The sequence below is a fragment of the Python bivittatus genome, unplaced genomic scaffold, assembly GCF_059951505.1.
Source record: "Python bivittatus isolate LINGU-HERP-01145 unplaced genomic scaffold, Pbiv_v1 ctg000350_np1212, whole genome shotgun sequence".
Classification (NCBI taxonomy): Eukaryota; Metazoa; Chordata; class Lepidosauria; order Squamata; family Pythonidae; genus Python; species Python bivittatus.
This window is the reverse complement of record NW_028277074.1, coordinates 6,918,286-6,933,289: the sequence shown is the minus strand read 5'-3', so window position 1 is coordinate 6,933,289 and position 15,004 is coordinate 6,918,286. Positions and strand designations below refer to the sequence as shown.

The 15,004-nt window shown below is 36.9% G+C and overlaps 1 protein-coding gene across 1 annotated transcript; it reads left to right on the top strand.

The window, feature by feature from the left end:
* Positions 1 to 348: 348 nt before the first annotated feature.
* On the top strand, positions 349 to 14,384 carry PDZK1 (PDZ domain containing 1). The gene is made up of 9 exons (XM_015889799.3): positions 349 to 431; positions 2,737 to 2,945; positions 3,915 to 4,161; positions 5,557 to 5,693; positions 6,333 to 6,528; positions 7,377 to 7,573; positions 10,625 to 10,810; positions 12,389 to 12,691; positions 13,068 to 14,384. The coding sequence occupies exons 2-9, from the start codon at positions 2,739 to 2,741 to the stop codon at positions 13,104 to 13,106; spliced, it is 1,512 nt and encodes a 503-aa protein (XP_015745285.1). The 5' UTR covers positions 349 to 431; positions 2,737 to 2,738; the 3' UTR covers positions 13,107 to 14,384.
* Positions 14,385 to 15,004: the final 620 nt, after the last annotated feature.

Here is a 15,004-nt window from a genome sequence, read left to right as displayed (position 1 = left end):
CTTTACTCAGGTCTAAGCTAAGTTTTGCGCACATACATGTGTGCATGCACACACAGACACACATACATATACTATATATATCCATAATGAAATGTCTTCAGATTTCTCAGCTTAGGGAGTAAACTGGGGGGATGACTGTTGGTCATAATAAATGCCATGTTTATCTCAGCAGAAATCCATGTAAGAATCTAAATGTCTATAATGATCTCTGAACTATTAGGGAAGGATCCAAACTACCAAGGAAAGGTCAGTACTGCTTAGCTAAAAGTAATGAAAAACTGGTTATCAAGGAATGTGCACAGCGAAGCCCTGTTAAATAAATCATCTTTTAATTCAACCTTTGTTCATTCAAAGTGCAACTGTGCTTACCTTCAGCAGTTCAGAGCATGGGAGACTAGAGATCATTCTGAGGATTTGCGCTATATATGCAGGTAAGAATGCTGTTGCCTTCTTTCTTCCAAATCTGAGGTGGGAGGGCAGGAAGAGAAAGGGAACTGAAAGTATTTTTTTTCCCTCAAAATATTAAATATAGTCTTGCACAAAGTTAAATCAGATTGTATATTTTATCAATGGTCAAATAACTACCAAATATGCTTTTAATTTATGAAGATTGGTAAAATGGATTATGCTTGTTGGTTCTAATACTCATATCTGGAATAACATTGAGAAAATCTATGTACAGAATAGGATTATGCCTGGCTGCACTGAGGTCCTTCATGAGTCATATATTCATTTGTTCATATTCTGGCTTTAGAAGTTCAAGGAGGCACAGATGTGAATCTCCCCTCATTTTATCCTCATAACAGTAACCCTGTTATGTATAGGTAGAAAAGACTGATAGCAATTGTTCAAGAGTCACCAGTGAGATGATGCTGAACATATTTTAGAGGATAGGTCTTTAGAGGAAATCCTATTCCTACCTCTCTATGTACCCAGCATAATGTGTCAAGAGTTTGATAGGCAATCCTCTCAAGAACTCTATGGCTCTTTTAATTAGAACTGCTAGGGTGGGTGGACAGGGCTTTTAAAAAGGAGTCCATTTATTTTATTTAACAATCTGTCAAGGGAACTAAAAGCATCAGCTGTCTTAGTCATTGTTAAAATGAAAAGAACAGTAGTGAAGACAGTCCGAACGCCACTTATTCAATTCAGTTCAATTTATTTATGGCCAAAAAGCCCAAGTAGCAAGTTATAAAAATAACCTAAAATTTGGCATTAGATAAAACAGTTTAACAAGTAAAATATTCTGATTCTTTATTGTCTCATCTCTTGACCTAAGAAAAATCTTCCACTTATTAACCATAATTCTTGATATATTAACTAAGTCACTAAGTTTATCATGCATCCTGAGCAAAGGAAGAGTGAGCAAAGTACATATTATTACAAGACACTAAAATTGCAATATGATTACTAGCCAATAAAGTTCTAAAGGAGAACAGTGTAGACAAATGTTGTCAGCAACACATTGTGCTTTCTACTGGCCTTGAAAGGTGCTGTAGTTGATCTTTCACTTCACACAGGACTTTAAAAATAAGCAAAAGGGGTTTAAGAGAATCAGCCTGGTTTTACCTTGGCCTCAAATAAATAAAAGAAGTTCTAACTGCTCCCCTCAATTCTCTGCAATTCTTTCCATGGGTATTCACGTGGTTATCTGAGGTGAGGTTGAAGAAATCCTGAGGTACAAAGTCAGTAGTATGCCTCGCTCTCCATAACTGAGGAGTAACAACAGAAGTACTAATGGGATGTACAATAAATTATGCCTTCATGCCCTCATGTTTAACTCATGAAAAACATTGACTGAGAAATTGAGGATTATAATTTCAGCACTTACTTGGGGAAGACTCTGTTGTTCAGTATTTCTCAGTTCAATGCACTGCATAATATCTAATTCATGTTACTAAGAATGCCCAAAGTGTCCTGTTGATTCTTCCATCCCCCTATCTAAGTGTAGAATTAACACAGGCACTGAATTAGTTATCTATAGTTTCATATTAAAGTTTCCTTTGAGTCAAGTTTGACTCCTAGCAATCTAATAGGCAAAGCTTCGTAGTTTTCTCTGCAACAATACACCAATTGTTTGCCACTGCATATTTCTGGATTATTTTTCATTTCCCAGTCTGGCCTATAGCCCTGGTATTTCCAGTTGGTTTCTCTTCCAAGTACTAATCAGGTCCAACCCAGCTTAGCTTTTTGAGAGCAGCCAATACTGTAGAGTATGGATATAACCTAGAAGGAGATATGTGCCAGCCATTATGAAAACATTAGCTTAGTCCAGAAAGAGACGAGGGTGTGGGGAAGAAATTCAAGATTGCTCTGCCTTGATTCTTTTTGTGTAAGAGGAGAAATAAATTCTGTTATTGCACCCTATGATAATAGAGTTACAATAGGTCTGACATAACCTACTTTGAAGGGCTGACAAATACAGGCTAGGTACTGCAATATAGCCAAATACTTCTTTGATACTATTAGGTCAAAATTACATTGAACTCAATCAAATTTTCTTCTAAGAAAATATCTGTAGGATGCTATGATAAATTCATTATTTGAGATGACCCCATCAGCAGTATTCAGTACATTTTTTCTCATGTCAAAATGCTTTCTTTTCCTCCTTCATTCTCTTTTATGAGCAGTTTGCTTGGTTCATTTTATTTGAGCAATTTCCTTCAATAAACTCTTTTTTTCCCTACATGATTATGTTCTGGCAGATATATTTTTTTTCTCTACTTCTTTTGACAGAAATGATGTCTCTTCATCCCAGAGAATGCACACTGATCAAAGAAGATGGTGAAAACTATGGATTCTGCCTGCGCATTGAGAGATTCAAAACAGGGCATCTTATCCGAAATGTAGAAAAGGGTAGTCCAGCTGAGAAGGCAGGACTGAAAGATGGAGATAGAATCCTGAGGATTAATGGAGTGTTTATAGATAAGGAAGATCATGGAAAGGTAGGATACATTTTAATTTGGCATTTTTCTAATGCAAAGCCCACGTACACGCACACATCCCTGATCGACTAATTTGATCCTTGTATGCATTTACTCAAAATATTTTCTTCCTCCAAAGACGAACACTTCCAAAATCTTCTGTTCTGCCAGCACCTAAACCATATAAAGCAAAAATAAAGCTTCTTCAAAGAAAGAAAATATTTCCTCCTTTCAGAGAAAAGCAGGGAATAATTGTCATTCTCCATGTGAGCAAAAGAATTCAGTTTCCCTTTACCTTAACCTTTACACCCAGTCAATAATGATAGGGAAACTTAAATGACAACCAGCTTCCAAGCACTTTGAAGAGACTTTTGGCTAATTTAATATTGTGGAGTCCTCATCCTTGCACAATAGGAAAGATGAGAATGTGGTGAAGTCCTGATAGCCACCATTTGAGGGCATTTACAGTGACTTGTAATAGCTGATCTTAGCCAACCCAGCTATGTTCTATCTTTTTATTTCCTACAGCTTTGGATATGAAAGCACTATTCAAGCTCCTATCACATAAGTACAATTTTCAAGAGAATGAATATCAAACTAGGTTGTATCATAAAACAGTAATTGCTACACCAGGTATTTTTCACAAATACTCAGGATCATAATTTTCTCTCTCCATGCTAGCAATTGTCAATTTTATGAAAATTCTACTTTTTAATTATTCTTCTATCTGCCATGGGCTTCAGAGCAGGCTGGGTATGTCAAAAAAACAAAACAAAAAAAAAACCAAAAACCCAAGATGCATGCATATTAAAAAGGGGTGGGATTTTGATTGCACAGTCACAGCTGCCATTCTGACTTTTTTAATCCTCTCTGTAGACACAGCTGCTATTTGGCCTCCCTCAAGTGTTTTTCTCCAATTTCAGTTTATGTTCTATGTCATTTAATTATTTCCTTTGGTTACCTCTTAGTCTCTCAATGCATCATTTATAGGTGGCTGATTTAATTAGGAAAAGTGTAACTCCTGTATTATTCCTTGTTTTGGATGACCATTCTTATGAAAGTGCATTAAAAGAAGGAATCAGTTTTGAAGAGTTGGCTCAAAAGTCACTAGTCCAAGAGCAGACAGAAAATTCCCTACTTGTGACATCTGGAGAATCATGTTCAGCTCCACAGCCCCATCTCTGTTATTTGACTAAGGAAAAAAATAGCTATGGTTTCTCTTTGAAGTCCACTGCAGGTAAGAACAATAAATAAAAACAACATGTAAAACTATTGTGTAGGAACTATTTTAGTTATATTCTATAACTAGCTGTGACATAATTTTGAATGTTGCATTTAAAGCACACATTCCCGAGCCATTTATTAAAGGACATTATTAGGATGGTTGATTCCTATGGTAATCAAAGTAAATCCTTTGAATTAATCTGAAGCTCAGCTGAAATGATAGAAATAACAAGTCAAAGGATCTATAAACACCATATTTCTGGACAGGCAAGCCCATATTTACATACATTATTCACATATACATGTAAACTATTTGATACCTTTTCATTCAACCTCCGGTTGCTCTTCCACTGAAAACAATTGTGGTTTTTAGAGAGACAAGGCCCATAAACTCTAGGATGGCCTTCAGCAGCCATTCTGGCTGGAAATCCTGAGAACTGCAATCACAACCATCTGGAAAGGACAGGTTGGAGAATGCTGTTTATATTCTATAACTGCCCATTTCAAGTGTTAGAATTTCTCACATTAATGATTCTTTTGTTGCTATGGCATCAATGTTTAGATGATAGGAAAAAGGAAACTGCCTTTTTCCTCAAGACAGTTGTGGAGTCAGTCATTACACCAGCAACACAAACTTTAGGGTTTTTGCTTAGGTTTTGCCAACTATATAAATAGGCTGCTTTAGAACCATGCAGAGTCTGTGTTGCTATGGACTTGTGACACAGGAACCCAAACTTTGTTATATTATTAAATCTTTATAAAGAAGTCACTTTTAAGATAATGTGAACAAGAGAACTGATCAGGATGCTGTATTATTGTATGATTCTTTAGATCTATATTTGAGAATAAAAATAAGATATCTCTGCAGGTAGTTTCATAATGTTGCATGCCAGCAGCAGCTAATGCATTTTGGAGAGGGAGGAGAAAGAAAGAAAGAAAGAAAGAAAGAAAGAAAGAAAGAAAGAAAGAAAGAAAGAAAGAAAGAAAGAAAGAAAGAAAGAAAGAAGCAGGGAGGGAGGGAGGGAGGGAAAGCTTGGTCTTTTAAATGTAGATGTAGAATAATAAATTAAGTCCTAACAAGTGGAAAAACAAGTACTAGTTAATAAGTAATTTTATTCTTACTAGTCTTAATCAGTCACTTACACCACTATAATAGTCCCCTCCCTCCCCCACCCAAAGTATCTGACAAAGCATAAAATAACACTGGGTTACAGAGTAATAAATTCTTTTCAATTTCTGAGGCACTGAAAGGCATAAATGTTATTGCCACATTTCTGCTGCCATACAAGTGTTGTTTGAACTAGCCTGGGGTCTACACTGCTACTCATGCTGTGTTCACTGTGAGCAAAATGAACATATTAACAAGTGAAGAATTATTCAGTTTCTCCTATTCTCTTCTCTGTTCCAGGACAGAAAGGTTTGTTCATTGTAGATTTGACCCCACAGGGTCCAGCTGCAAAAGCTGGAGTGCAGCCAAATGATCGCCTTATAGAAATCAATGGAGAGAATGTGGAAAACGATACTCATGAAGAAGTGGTCGAGAAGGTACTTTAAGTCTTAACCTCATTTGTCACCCTATTCCTTGTAGATAGTTCAGATCATGTTTAGAATACAAGTTGGAATGGTGACTTGATGGAATACAGATAATTATTGCCCCAGTTGCACCTTGCCACAGCATGCGCAAGTAGATCTCCTTAGACAAAGACTGGCATGCACAGATGGAAGATAAAATTGCATTGAATAAGTGGAAAATATTTGTGTGTTTAAATTCACTCTTTCATTTTAAACAAGGTGGATTACATGGTCCCTTAAATGAAGCACAACCTCTTCTTAATAATGTCCTATTCTCCCAAATTATATCAATTCATATCCACCTATCTGCTTTCTATCTTACATTATCATTAATGCTCAGTTCCAAAACAACTAAAAAGCTGTGCCACGCCTGAAAGAAATAAATACGAGAGCAAGCAAATAAGCATCAATTACAGGGATACAGGTTTTATAACTATAGTACAGAACAATTCAAGCTTCACCAATGAAAATATCATCAGAAACAAATGGATATGGTTTTTTTTATGGACTGTTTTTCTTATGCATTGGTTCTCTGCATGTGAATTTGTTTCAGCCTACACAGCAGGGCAGAAATATCATCCCAGTTACAGTACTGTATGTCTATGTCCTCAGGTGAAAAGGTCTGGGAATCAGGTTGTGTTTCTACTGTCAGATAAAGAAACTGACCAGTATTACTTCAGGTGGAATATGCAGCTGACAAGAGAAAAGGCCAGTCTGAAATTATTACCTCACAAACCCCGAAATCTTGAGCTCAAAAAAGGAAATAATGGTTATGGATTTTACCTGAGAATGGAGCAAAATGGCAAAGGTAAGAATAAGGCCATAGGGTAGTATAACTACAGGTAGTCCTCAGCTTACAATCACAGCTGGGACTAAAACCTCCATCACTAAGTGATGCAGTGGTTAAGTGAGTCATATCCAATTTTATGACCTTTTTTGCTGCAGTCATTAAGCGAATCACCATGATAATTAAGTGAATCATGCGGCCATTAAGTGAATCTGGCTTCCCCCATTGACTTTGCTTGTTGGAAGCCCCCTGGAAAGGTTGCAAATCACATGATGCCAGGATTCTGAAACTGTCATAAATACATGCCGGTTGCCAAGCACCCAAATTTTTATCACATGACTGCAGGGACGCTGTGACAGTCATAAGTGCAAGGACTGGTCGTAAGTCACTTTTTTCAGCACTGTCATAACTTTGAACGACCATTAAATGAATGGTGATAAGTCAAAGACTACCTCTATTGCAATATGGGCTTTACTGCTTTAATAGATATATAATGGATTCCCAAGCCCAACAACTATGGGAGATTAGTGGGAGAAATAGACAAGCATGTAATGAAATCCACAGTGTCCTTCCAAGCTTAGTCAGTCATCTACTTTGTAGTCTTGTATAACAGTTGCTAAAGAGAAACTCTCCCATTCCAATTTGATGGATCAGGTTTGGCCCCTGCCTTGTGATGTATATTCTACTATTAGAATATCTACAACAGAGGGCTTTGGCCAAACTCATTCTCTCAGATTCTCTTCCTTTTGAAAATTAACATGCAGATTTTGAAAATTAAAGTACATAATTAAATATTGGCTATGGGACTGTGCTTTGCTAGGATATTAGGCTTTTCTGATTTTTTAAAAAAATTTTTTTGGGGGGGACAGGTCACTTGATTAAGGACATTGATATGGACAGCCCTGCAGCTAAAGTGGGTCTCAGGGACAACGATATCTTGGTGGCTGTAAATGGAGAGCCGATTGAAGCACTGGACCATGAAGCTGTGGTAGAGAAAATCAGACAATCTGGTGAAAATACAAGCCTGCTAGTGGTGGATGAAGAGACTGATACCATGTATAAAATGGTAATGCACACAGCTTGAGTGCAAGAATAAGTTAATTTGGAAATTATGTAATGAGCTGTGAAATGGAGGGGAGAGGCAAAGAGCTGTAGCTATTGTAAAGTTATGTTGATGCAAATATATACATAGCAATCTGAGAATATCAGCTTCAAATATTTTTATATACCTGTTCTTCTAGCCTTTCTGGTTATAAGGGAACTCTGTATTTGCAACACTTGGTGAAGATTAGAAACCAGAAGATAGTTCAGGTAGCTTGACCAAACTGGGTTCATCTGCATTGCTTTCTTCTGCTATGACAGAAGGATGTACCAGTCATGGAATCCACCTTTTCTGGAAGTTGAATTCTGCTTCTCTTAATAAAAAGAATACCTACCATGGAATATTTCCAGCTCCGTTTCCAGGATTTCTTATAGCAGCAGTCATAGATACCAAACTACTTCTCCAAAGGTAGAACTAGATAGGTCACAAGCCAGGATTCTGAAGTAAGGTTACTAATGACAGGTATGCATTTCAGCTAGATAACTTTAACAGTTTCACTGTAGGAATTTTTTGAAATAGTCGTCCTGCTTCCCTTTTAAGAATGAGGAAAAGACAGCACAGCAGCCTTTGTCAGCAGCCAGGTTGTCCAGTTGTTAAAATAATATTTGCTTTTCTGGGCTGGCATACATGCTGTTATGGCACGATTATAGGCCAAAGTAATCTCTTTGGGAAATCAGGCATTATGTTCAATTATTTTTATTTTTTAAAAAATCTGAGAAGTATGTGCATTAGGCCCATTACATATGTAGTAAAGTCCAGGTTCTTGCAAGCATCACAGTAATATAGTTGTTAAGGAGACAATTTCAATATTTAGATGGCATGGAAGTGATGTGCCTTGCAATCTGGGTGTTGATAGCAAAGTTTGCACAATATACTTCAGATACTAAAATGAATGGGATCTGAACAAACCACTTCTTTCATACTATCTGGCTGATAACAGAAGTTATTACGAAGTTGACCTTGATTCCTACTCTTGTAATTTTCTTGGGAACAATATGGGAGTGATTTGTTATTGTTTTCTTTGAAGCGTTTTTTAAAACTTTCCATTGATTTCCAGGTGATCTTTCATCCAAGTAATAATCAGGTCTGACCATGCTTAACTTTTTTGAGATGAGTTGAGTGTTATTTCTTGCTGTAATGGAGGAAATGAAAAAACATTAAAAAAACAAAAAAAAAACCCAAAAAGAACAGAAAGAGCTGCAGACCTAGGAGACATGCCATTTATAAGGATTATACTACTAATCACTATCTACCAGCTATCTTTTTCTAGTTAATTTGATTTCCAGTCTTGTAGCTTAGTGAGAAGACATTTGGAAGTACAATTTGAAGAGAAAGAGTTTAGTACAAATGTCATGCACTTTGCTTCTTGAAATTATATTGTTATCTTGATTTACAACTTTCCTATACAAATTATATTTAAAATACTTCTATTCTGCTTCTATCCCTTATTTCCACTCTGAATGTCATAATTATTTTTACTAGGCCTTTCTTCTACACAAATCAGAACCATGCAACATATACAGCTTTAATATCATATAGAAGCCTGTATTTAATAAAGTTTTTGATGTAAAACAGATAAACAATAGCAATTGCATAAACTGCCCTCAGTTGTATAAATTTACGTAGGCCATAAGAACATCTTCAGAATTGCTGTCAATCTCAAATTAGGTATTTGAAACAAATGTCAGCCAATGGGGATGTATTTATGGTACTCTCCTCTTCCTGAAACTATTTGTCCCTTTTCAAGATACTTCCATCATCATCATCATCATCATCATCATCATCATCATCATCATCATCACCATCATGTCATAATGCTTTTAATTGTTGATTCTAATCTAAAGTTTTAAAACCATTTTGCATGTTATATTTGCAAGGCCAGACTGGATATTTGTAAAGCTACTACTTTAGTTTTAATTTATTTTAATATTCTTTTGAATGTACATTAGTTTGGTTATTGTAAATTGCTTTGTAGAAACTATTTGTCTTCAAAAGGAATATAAGTATATAAGCAATGATAGGATTTGAAGGTGACAAAACTATTGCATCAGTCAAGGGTTTCAGAACTCTTCATTGCTTTATTCTCTGTAATTTTTGGTATGTTGACAGGATATAGGAAGAAAGAATAACTGAAGGTGTGGTCTACTGATAGGCAGGAGAAATGACTTTTGAGATCTTTAAAAGTCTATCTCTGCTTAGAATTAGGCTATCGGATATGGCCTGCTAAAGTCCAGGCTAATGCTTGAGTTTCTAGCATCTATTTCCTGACATCTGAATTTATTTTAGCCCTACTCAGAACATTTTAATTTAATTCATTTTTAGATGCATATTCCACCTTTCCTTCAGGAACTAATGGCGGTATACATAGCACCCCATTTTTCTTCACAACAACCCTGTGAGAGTGGCTGCTCTGTCGCTCAGTGAGCCTCCATAGCTAAAAGGAAATTCAAGCATGAACCTCCTTTCTTAGCAGGCTCCCTCCCAAACTGCATTCCCTCCAGGAAAGGGGTCAGAAGTTACACAGTGGTGGTAGACTAGGCCAAAATAAACAGTGAGCTGTGCTAAGGCCAGAAGTTGGCAAGTCAGATAATTTATTCTCCTTGTTCTTATGAAATATACCCTATAAAACATTTGGGCATGTGCAATTCTCCTTCCTATTTAGCTTTTATTCAGCAATGGAGGAGCACTTAAGTGTCCACCTCCCCCAGACACACACATAATGTCATTCAGCTGATTGCCAAAAAATATGCCAGCAATGACAATGGAGTCATTGCTCAACTCCAAGAGTCTGTGACCAAACCATCCCTTCCCTGTAACCCAGCTGCCTTCACCAATTTAAGCTTCCTTCCTTCTGGACTGTGAAAAACTGCAAGGGAAGGAGACAGGGCACAGGAGACATCCCATGGCATCTGCTTCTCTACTCCTCTTCCACAACAGTCATGAAGAATCACGCATCCCCATGTTCAGGCTAGTATTCATTATGTTTCAATTCATGTTTTTTTGTTCTTGGTTAAGGCTAAAATATCTCCTTGTCTCTACTACCGTACAATACTGGAGCCAAATCTGAGCATGGCAAAGATACCCACATATGCTGAGGAAGAAAATCACAAGCCCAGACTCTGTAAACTCATAAAGAGTCCCACTGGATTCGGTTTTCGATTGAATGCCATTAAGGATTTGCCTGGCCTGTTCATCAAAGAGGTATTACTCTAGAATCTTCTTATTGGCAAAAGAAACATGGCACCATCAATCAGGCAAGAGAATACAGCCTTCACACAAAATCATTGTAGTGTGAATGTACTCAGCAGAATATATATAGTGGTGTATCTTTGTTCTGTCTTGGCAAGATACAATAGCTGCTGAGTAAAATACATTTGAAACCAACACAGTAGAATATTTTCCAGAACCAAACAGACTAATTTGTTAATGTTCATTCTGGAAACAGACTTTAGCGATTTAATACTGAGCAACATAATACACCTTTATTCTCATATTTTAATTTCATTCCAAGTATTTTTTATTCCTCCCCTGCCACTTTTTTTTTTGCCAAGATCTATTTTAAAATGTCATTAAATTAATGTTGATTGAATAACTATTTTATGCACTTTAAAGAAATTTGTCATGTTGTAAATAAACATATTTTTAAAAACAGTATCAGATAATTAGATTCAGACTGAGATTTTTTTAAAAAAAACAGTGTTAGTCTACAGTAAATAGCAAATATATTGGCAAAATCCAAGCAATAAAATTCTCCACCAATTTTAATTCCCACATTGGTATATCTGTGTACAAATAGACATAATCGGTATAGAAAATGCACTGTGTCAACAGTTTACAGAAATAGGTATTAAAGCACAACAAAGTAACAGGAATTTATATAAATGCTGAAATTATGTGCAGAGTAGCTTAAGAGGTGACTCTGTATTTTCAATTTTCACCTAAGTAAATTGTCTTCATAATCTCCTGGTGTATATTATGGTGAATGATGGGGGAAATAGTATAGAGCCATTTCTTGTAAACTGAGGCAATGAATGTTTGCTTCTACACGGAAATGCTGGGATCATCCACTGGAGTTTTGGTTTTAAGACACTTTGGTGCTTTAAAAGCAGTCATTTTTTAAAAATGGATGTTGCTTTGCATGTACAAATAATAACATGCTTAAATATATTGTCTTTACTATTTCACTAAAAAGCAGAAAATATAAAATATAACTGCACGATCAGGCTAGGTGTGCCCCTCTGTACCTGGAGCAAGGAATAAAAGCTCGGGTATAGTTCATAGTTAGAAATCTCAAGCCCCTCTCCATAATGGTGCTTTTTTTTCATGTGGGGAGAGTCCATTAACAGACAAAATAAGTATCTTAAGCATCTGCAAACTTAAAGCAGCCACTTGAGGCCTTAACTACCCCACATAGTCCACAAGTGGGCTCAAAATCTGCCAAATGGCAGCCAAGGCATTACAGTTGACAGCATGCTTCTTCTGCACAAAAGGGCTCCAATTGTAATGCCGCACCTGCCATCATGCAGACACACTCCCCACCCACCCTCGCCCCCAGTGGTCATGCCTCTATCCCAAAGGAGCAACACCTGGCTGCAAGCAAGTTGCCCACCCCTGAATAAAGAAGTAATTTGTATTTCAACCGTTATGTACTACTGATTGTTTGCTGTGTGTGTGTATCCAGATTTGGCTTAAAACTCCACCTACCCTGCACTGTCCTGTTCCCAATCAAGCATAATAGCAGCTTCTAATACAGTAGTTTCAGATGCAATCTAATTGCAGGTACAAAAGGATGGGCCTGCAGATGTAGCAGGGCTGCAAGACGACGACATTGTGATAGAAGTGAATGGTACCAATGTAGAAAATGAAGACTATGAAGATGTAGTAGCAAGAATTCACGATGGTGGCAACAGACTGACACTACTGGTGTGTGGAGAAGAGGTTTATCAGCACTTCTGTTCCCAAAATAAGGCTGTTACAGCCTCAACGGCTGATCCATTAAATGATGACAGTAGTGAGCCTCCTGCCTATGCAGAGATACAAGCAGCAGAGCCAGAAAACACACTGCCAGAACCACGAGAAAGGGTGAGTTTCCTTGCATTAACATCAGGAAAAACGTCACAGGAATCAGCGGTTATCTGGTTGTCAAAGTAATATGATTCACTGCTAATAATTGAGTGATCTGACCTAAAAATGCAGAATTGGCTTAGATAGCTAGGCTGAGCCTTTGCTCAAGCTGTGCTTAAATCACAGAATGACTAAACATTTGTTATTAACCTGTTAAATGCTTTGGCTTTTTAAAAACTTTTACTCTTTTTGAGCAGACACAATCAGACCAGCAATTCAGATTTCTACTCTGTCAATTCATCTGACAGCTCGATCTATAAAGTTGATGATATAACTGATTCATCTTAATGGTGCTATAAATCATTTGCAGTCTAACAGAGTTTTCTTTCCCTAGGCCAGCTCATCCTCCTCTGAAGAAGATACTGTATTGTGATGATACCAGAGTCCAAGTCTTTTTCCATATTGTACCTGAAAGACACTGCTGCATGACTGCTATTCTGAAGCAGAGGTGCCAATATTATTCCTCAAAAAAAAAAAAAACTTGGCTGCAATCATATCGTTACTTCCCAATGAACGTACTGAAAATAATAACATAGTTAAGCTGCAGTTCAGACTACAATCCACCATACCACACTGGATACAAAAACATCATAGAGTTCATTGCAGCCAAAGATGTTGTATGAGAACAATATAAGTCAGTACTTGACATCTGAGTTCTTGTCCTGCAATTCCTCAGTGTGCAGGTGTTTAAAATGGTGAGAGAGATGGGAATCAAATATACAGTAACATGGTCTGAGTTTTTTCCCATGTTCATTTGAACATGAGTAAAATCTCTTTGCAACTGGAGTCTTTTACCAGAATCTATGTTCATGTGGAGTAAATGCACAATGAGAATTCTATTATATGCAAGTACACTTAACTATATATCCCAATTAATTAATTAAACTAAAATTAAAATATGTTGCATTTATTCTGTGATACTTTCTTCAACTGCATCCAATTTTAGTTAAGTTCAGAATTAACTTTAGGCCTTGTAGCTGAACATTAGGTTCTGCAAAGAAACCAAAAAATGCCAGTTACATACTGGGATGTCTAGTTCTGGTTGATACATATTATAAAGTTTTAAAAATAAATTTTCATTTTATGTCATCTGTTTCCAGTACTCCATATCTACAGTCAGTTTGCATTCCGCACACATCTTCTGACTTAACCATCTAACATGCCAGTGCATGTGGTTCTGATTGCACTCACTTGCTCCTCCCATGACCAGGCTGCTGTGATTTATTTAATACAAGGGGCACAACCTGCAGCCTGCCCCTCATCATCCCAAGACTCGGCCACTGAATTTCAGTAGCAAATGGACATACTTCAGCAGCACAATTTTTCTTTTTCTCCCCACCCCCCAAATTCAAGGTAAAAATGAGAATGGAAGATAAAAGGGATGAAATTCTTTTGTCTCTTCTTCCAGTGATGTTACCCTATTACTGCATATCCTGCTATAGTTTTTTAGAAAGTTGGGAAATTAAATTGTGGTGTCCGAATCTCCAATATTGCCTAATGCTAATTCACTTGACTGAACCACAGAATTTCAGAACAACCCCGTGAAAGAAGCCAAGAACCAACCAATGCCATACAGGCTATTGTTGTGAATTTGCAAGTGAACATTTGAGTGTAAACACATGGGTTCCTTTTTTGTGATAGAATAATGAAGACAAGAGGCTCTTTAAAATTAAAGCATTTTTTAAAACTCAAGATTTTTCCTATGGTTAAGTTATCACACATATGTACATGCAGTCCTGGTTGGTTTCATTGTCATTCTTTCAGCACACACTATTCTTCTTTCTGTCTTCTGCTTAGAGGACAGAAACTACTGCTGAGTTCCCAATTACACAAAGCTTTTCTGAGTTTTGTAATGCCAACAATCTAGATCAGTGTTTCTTAAACTTGTTCTCTCAGGACCCCTTTCCACGTTTAAAAATTATGGAGGACCCATATTTATCCTATATTGGTGCTTTCCCATCAATGGTGACTCCTGATGACTGCCTGGACAAGTCTCTGAAGTTTTCTTGGAAAGGTTTTTCAGAAGTGGTTTCCATTGCCTGAGGCTGAGAGAAAGTGACTGGCCCAAAGTCACCCAGTTGGCTTTGTGCCTAAGGCAGGACTAGAACTCAGTCTCCTAGTTTCTAGCCTGGTGCCTTAACCACTACACCAAACTGGCAAATATTTACTGTATTAAAAATTAAAATTGATACATTTGCTGCTGCTGCTTCTCACACTTGTTTGATGAAATTTTAATATTTCCTATTTTTCAACATAGGCTGGCAAATAATT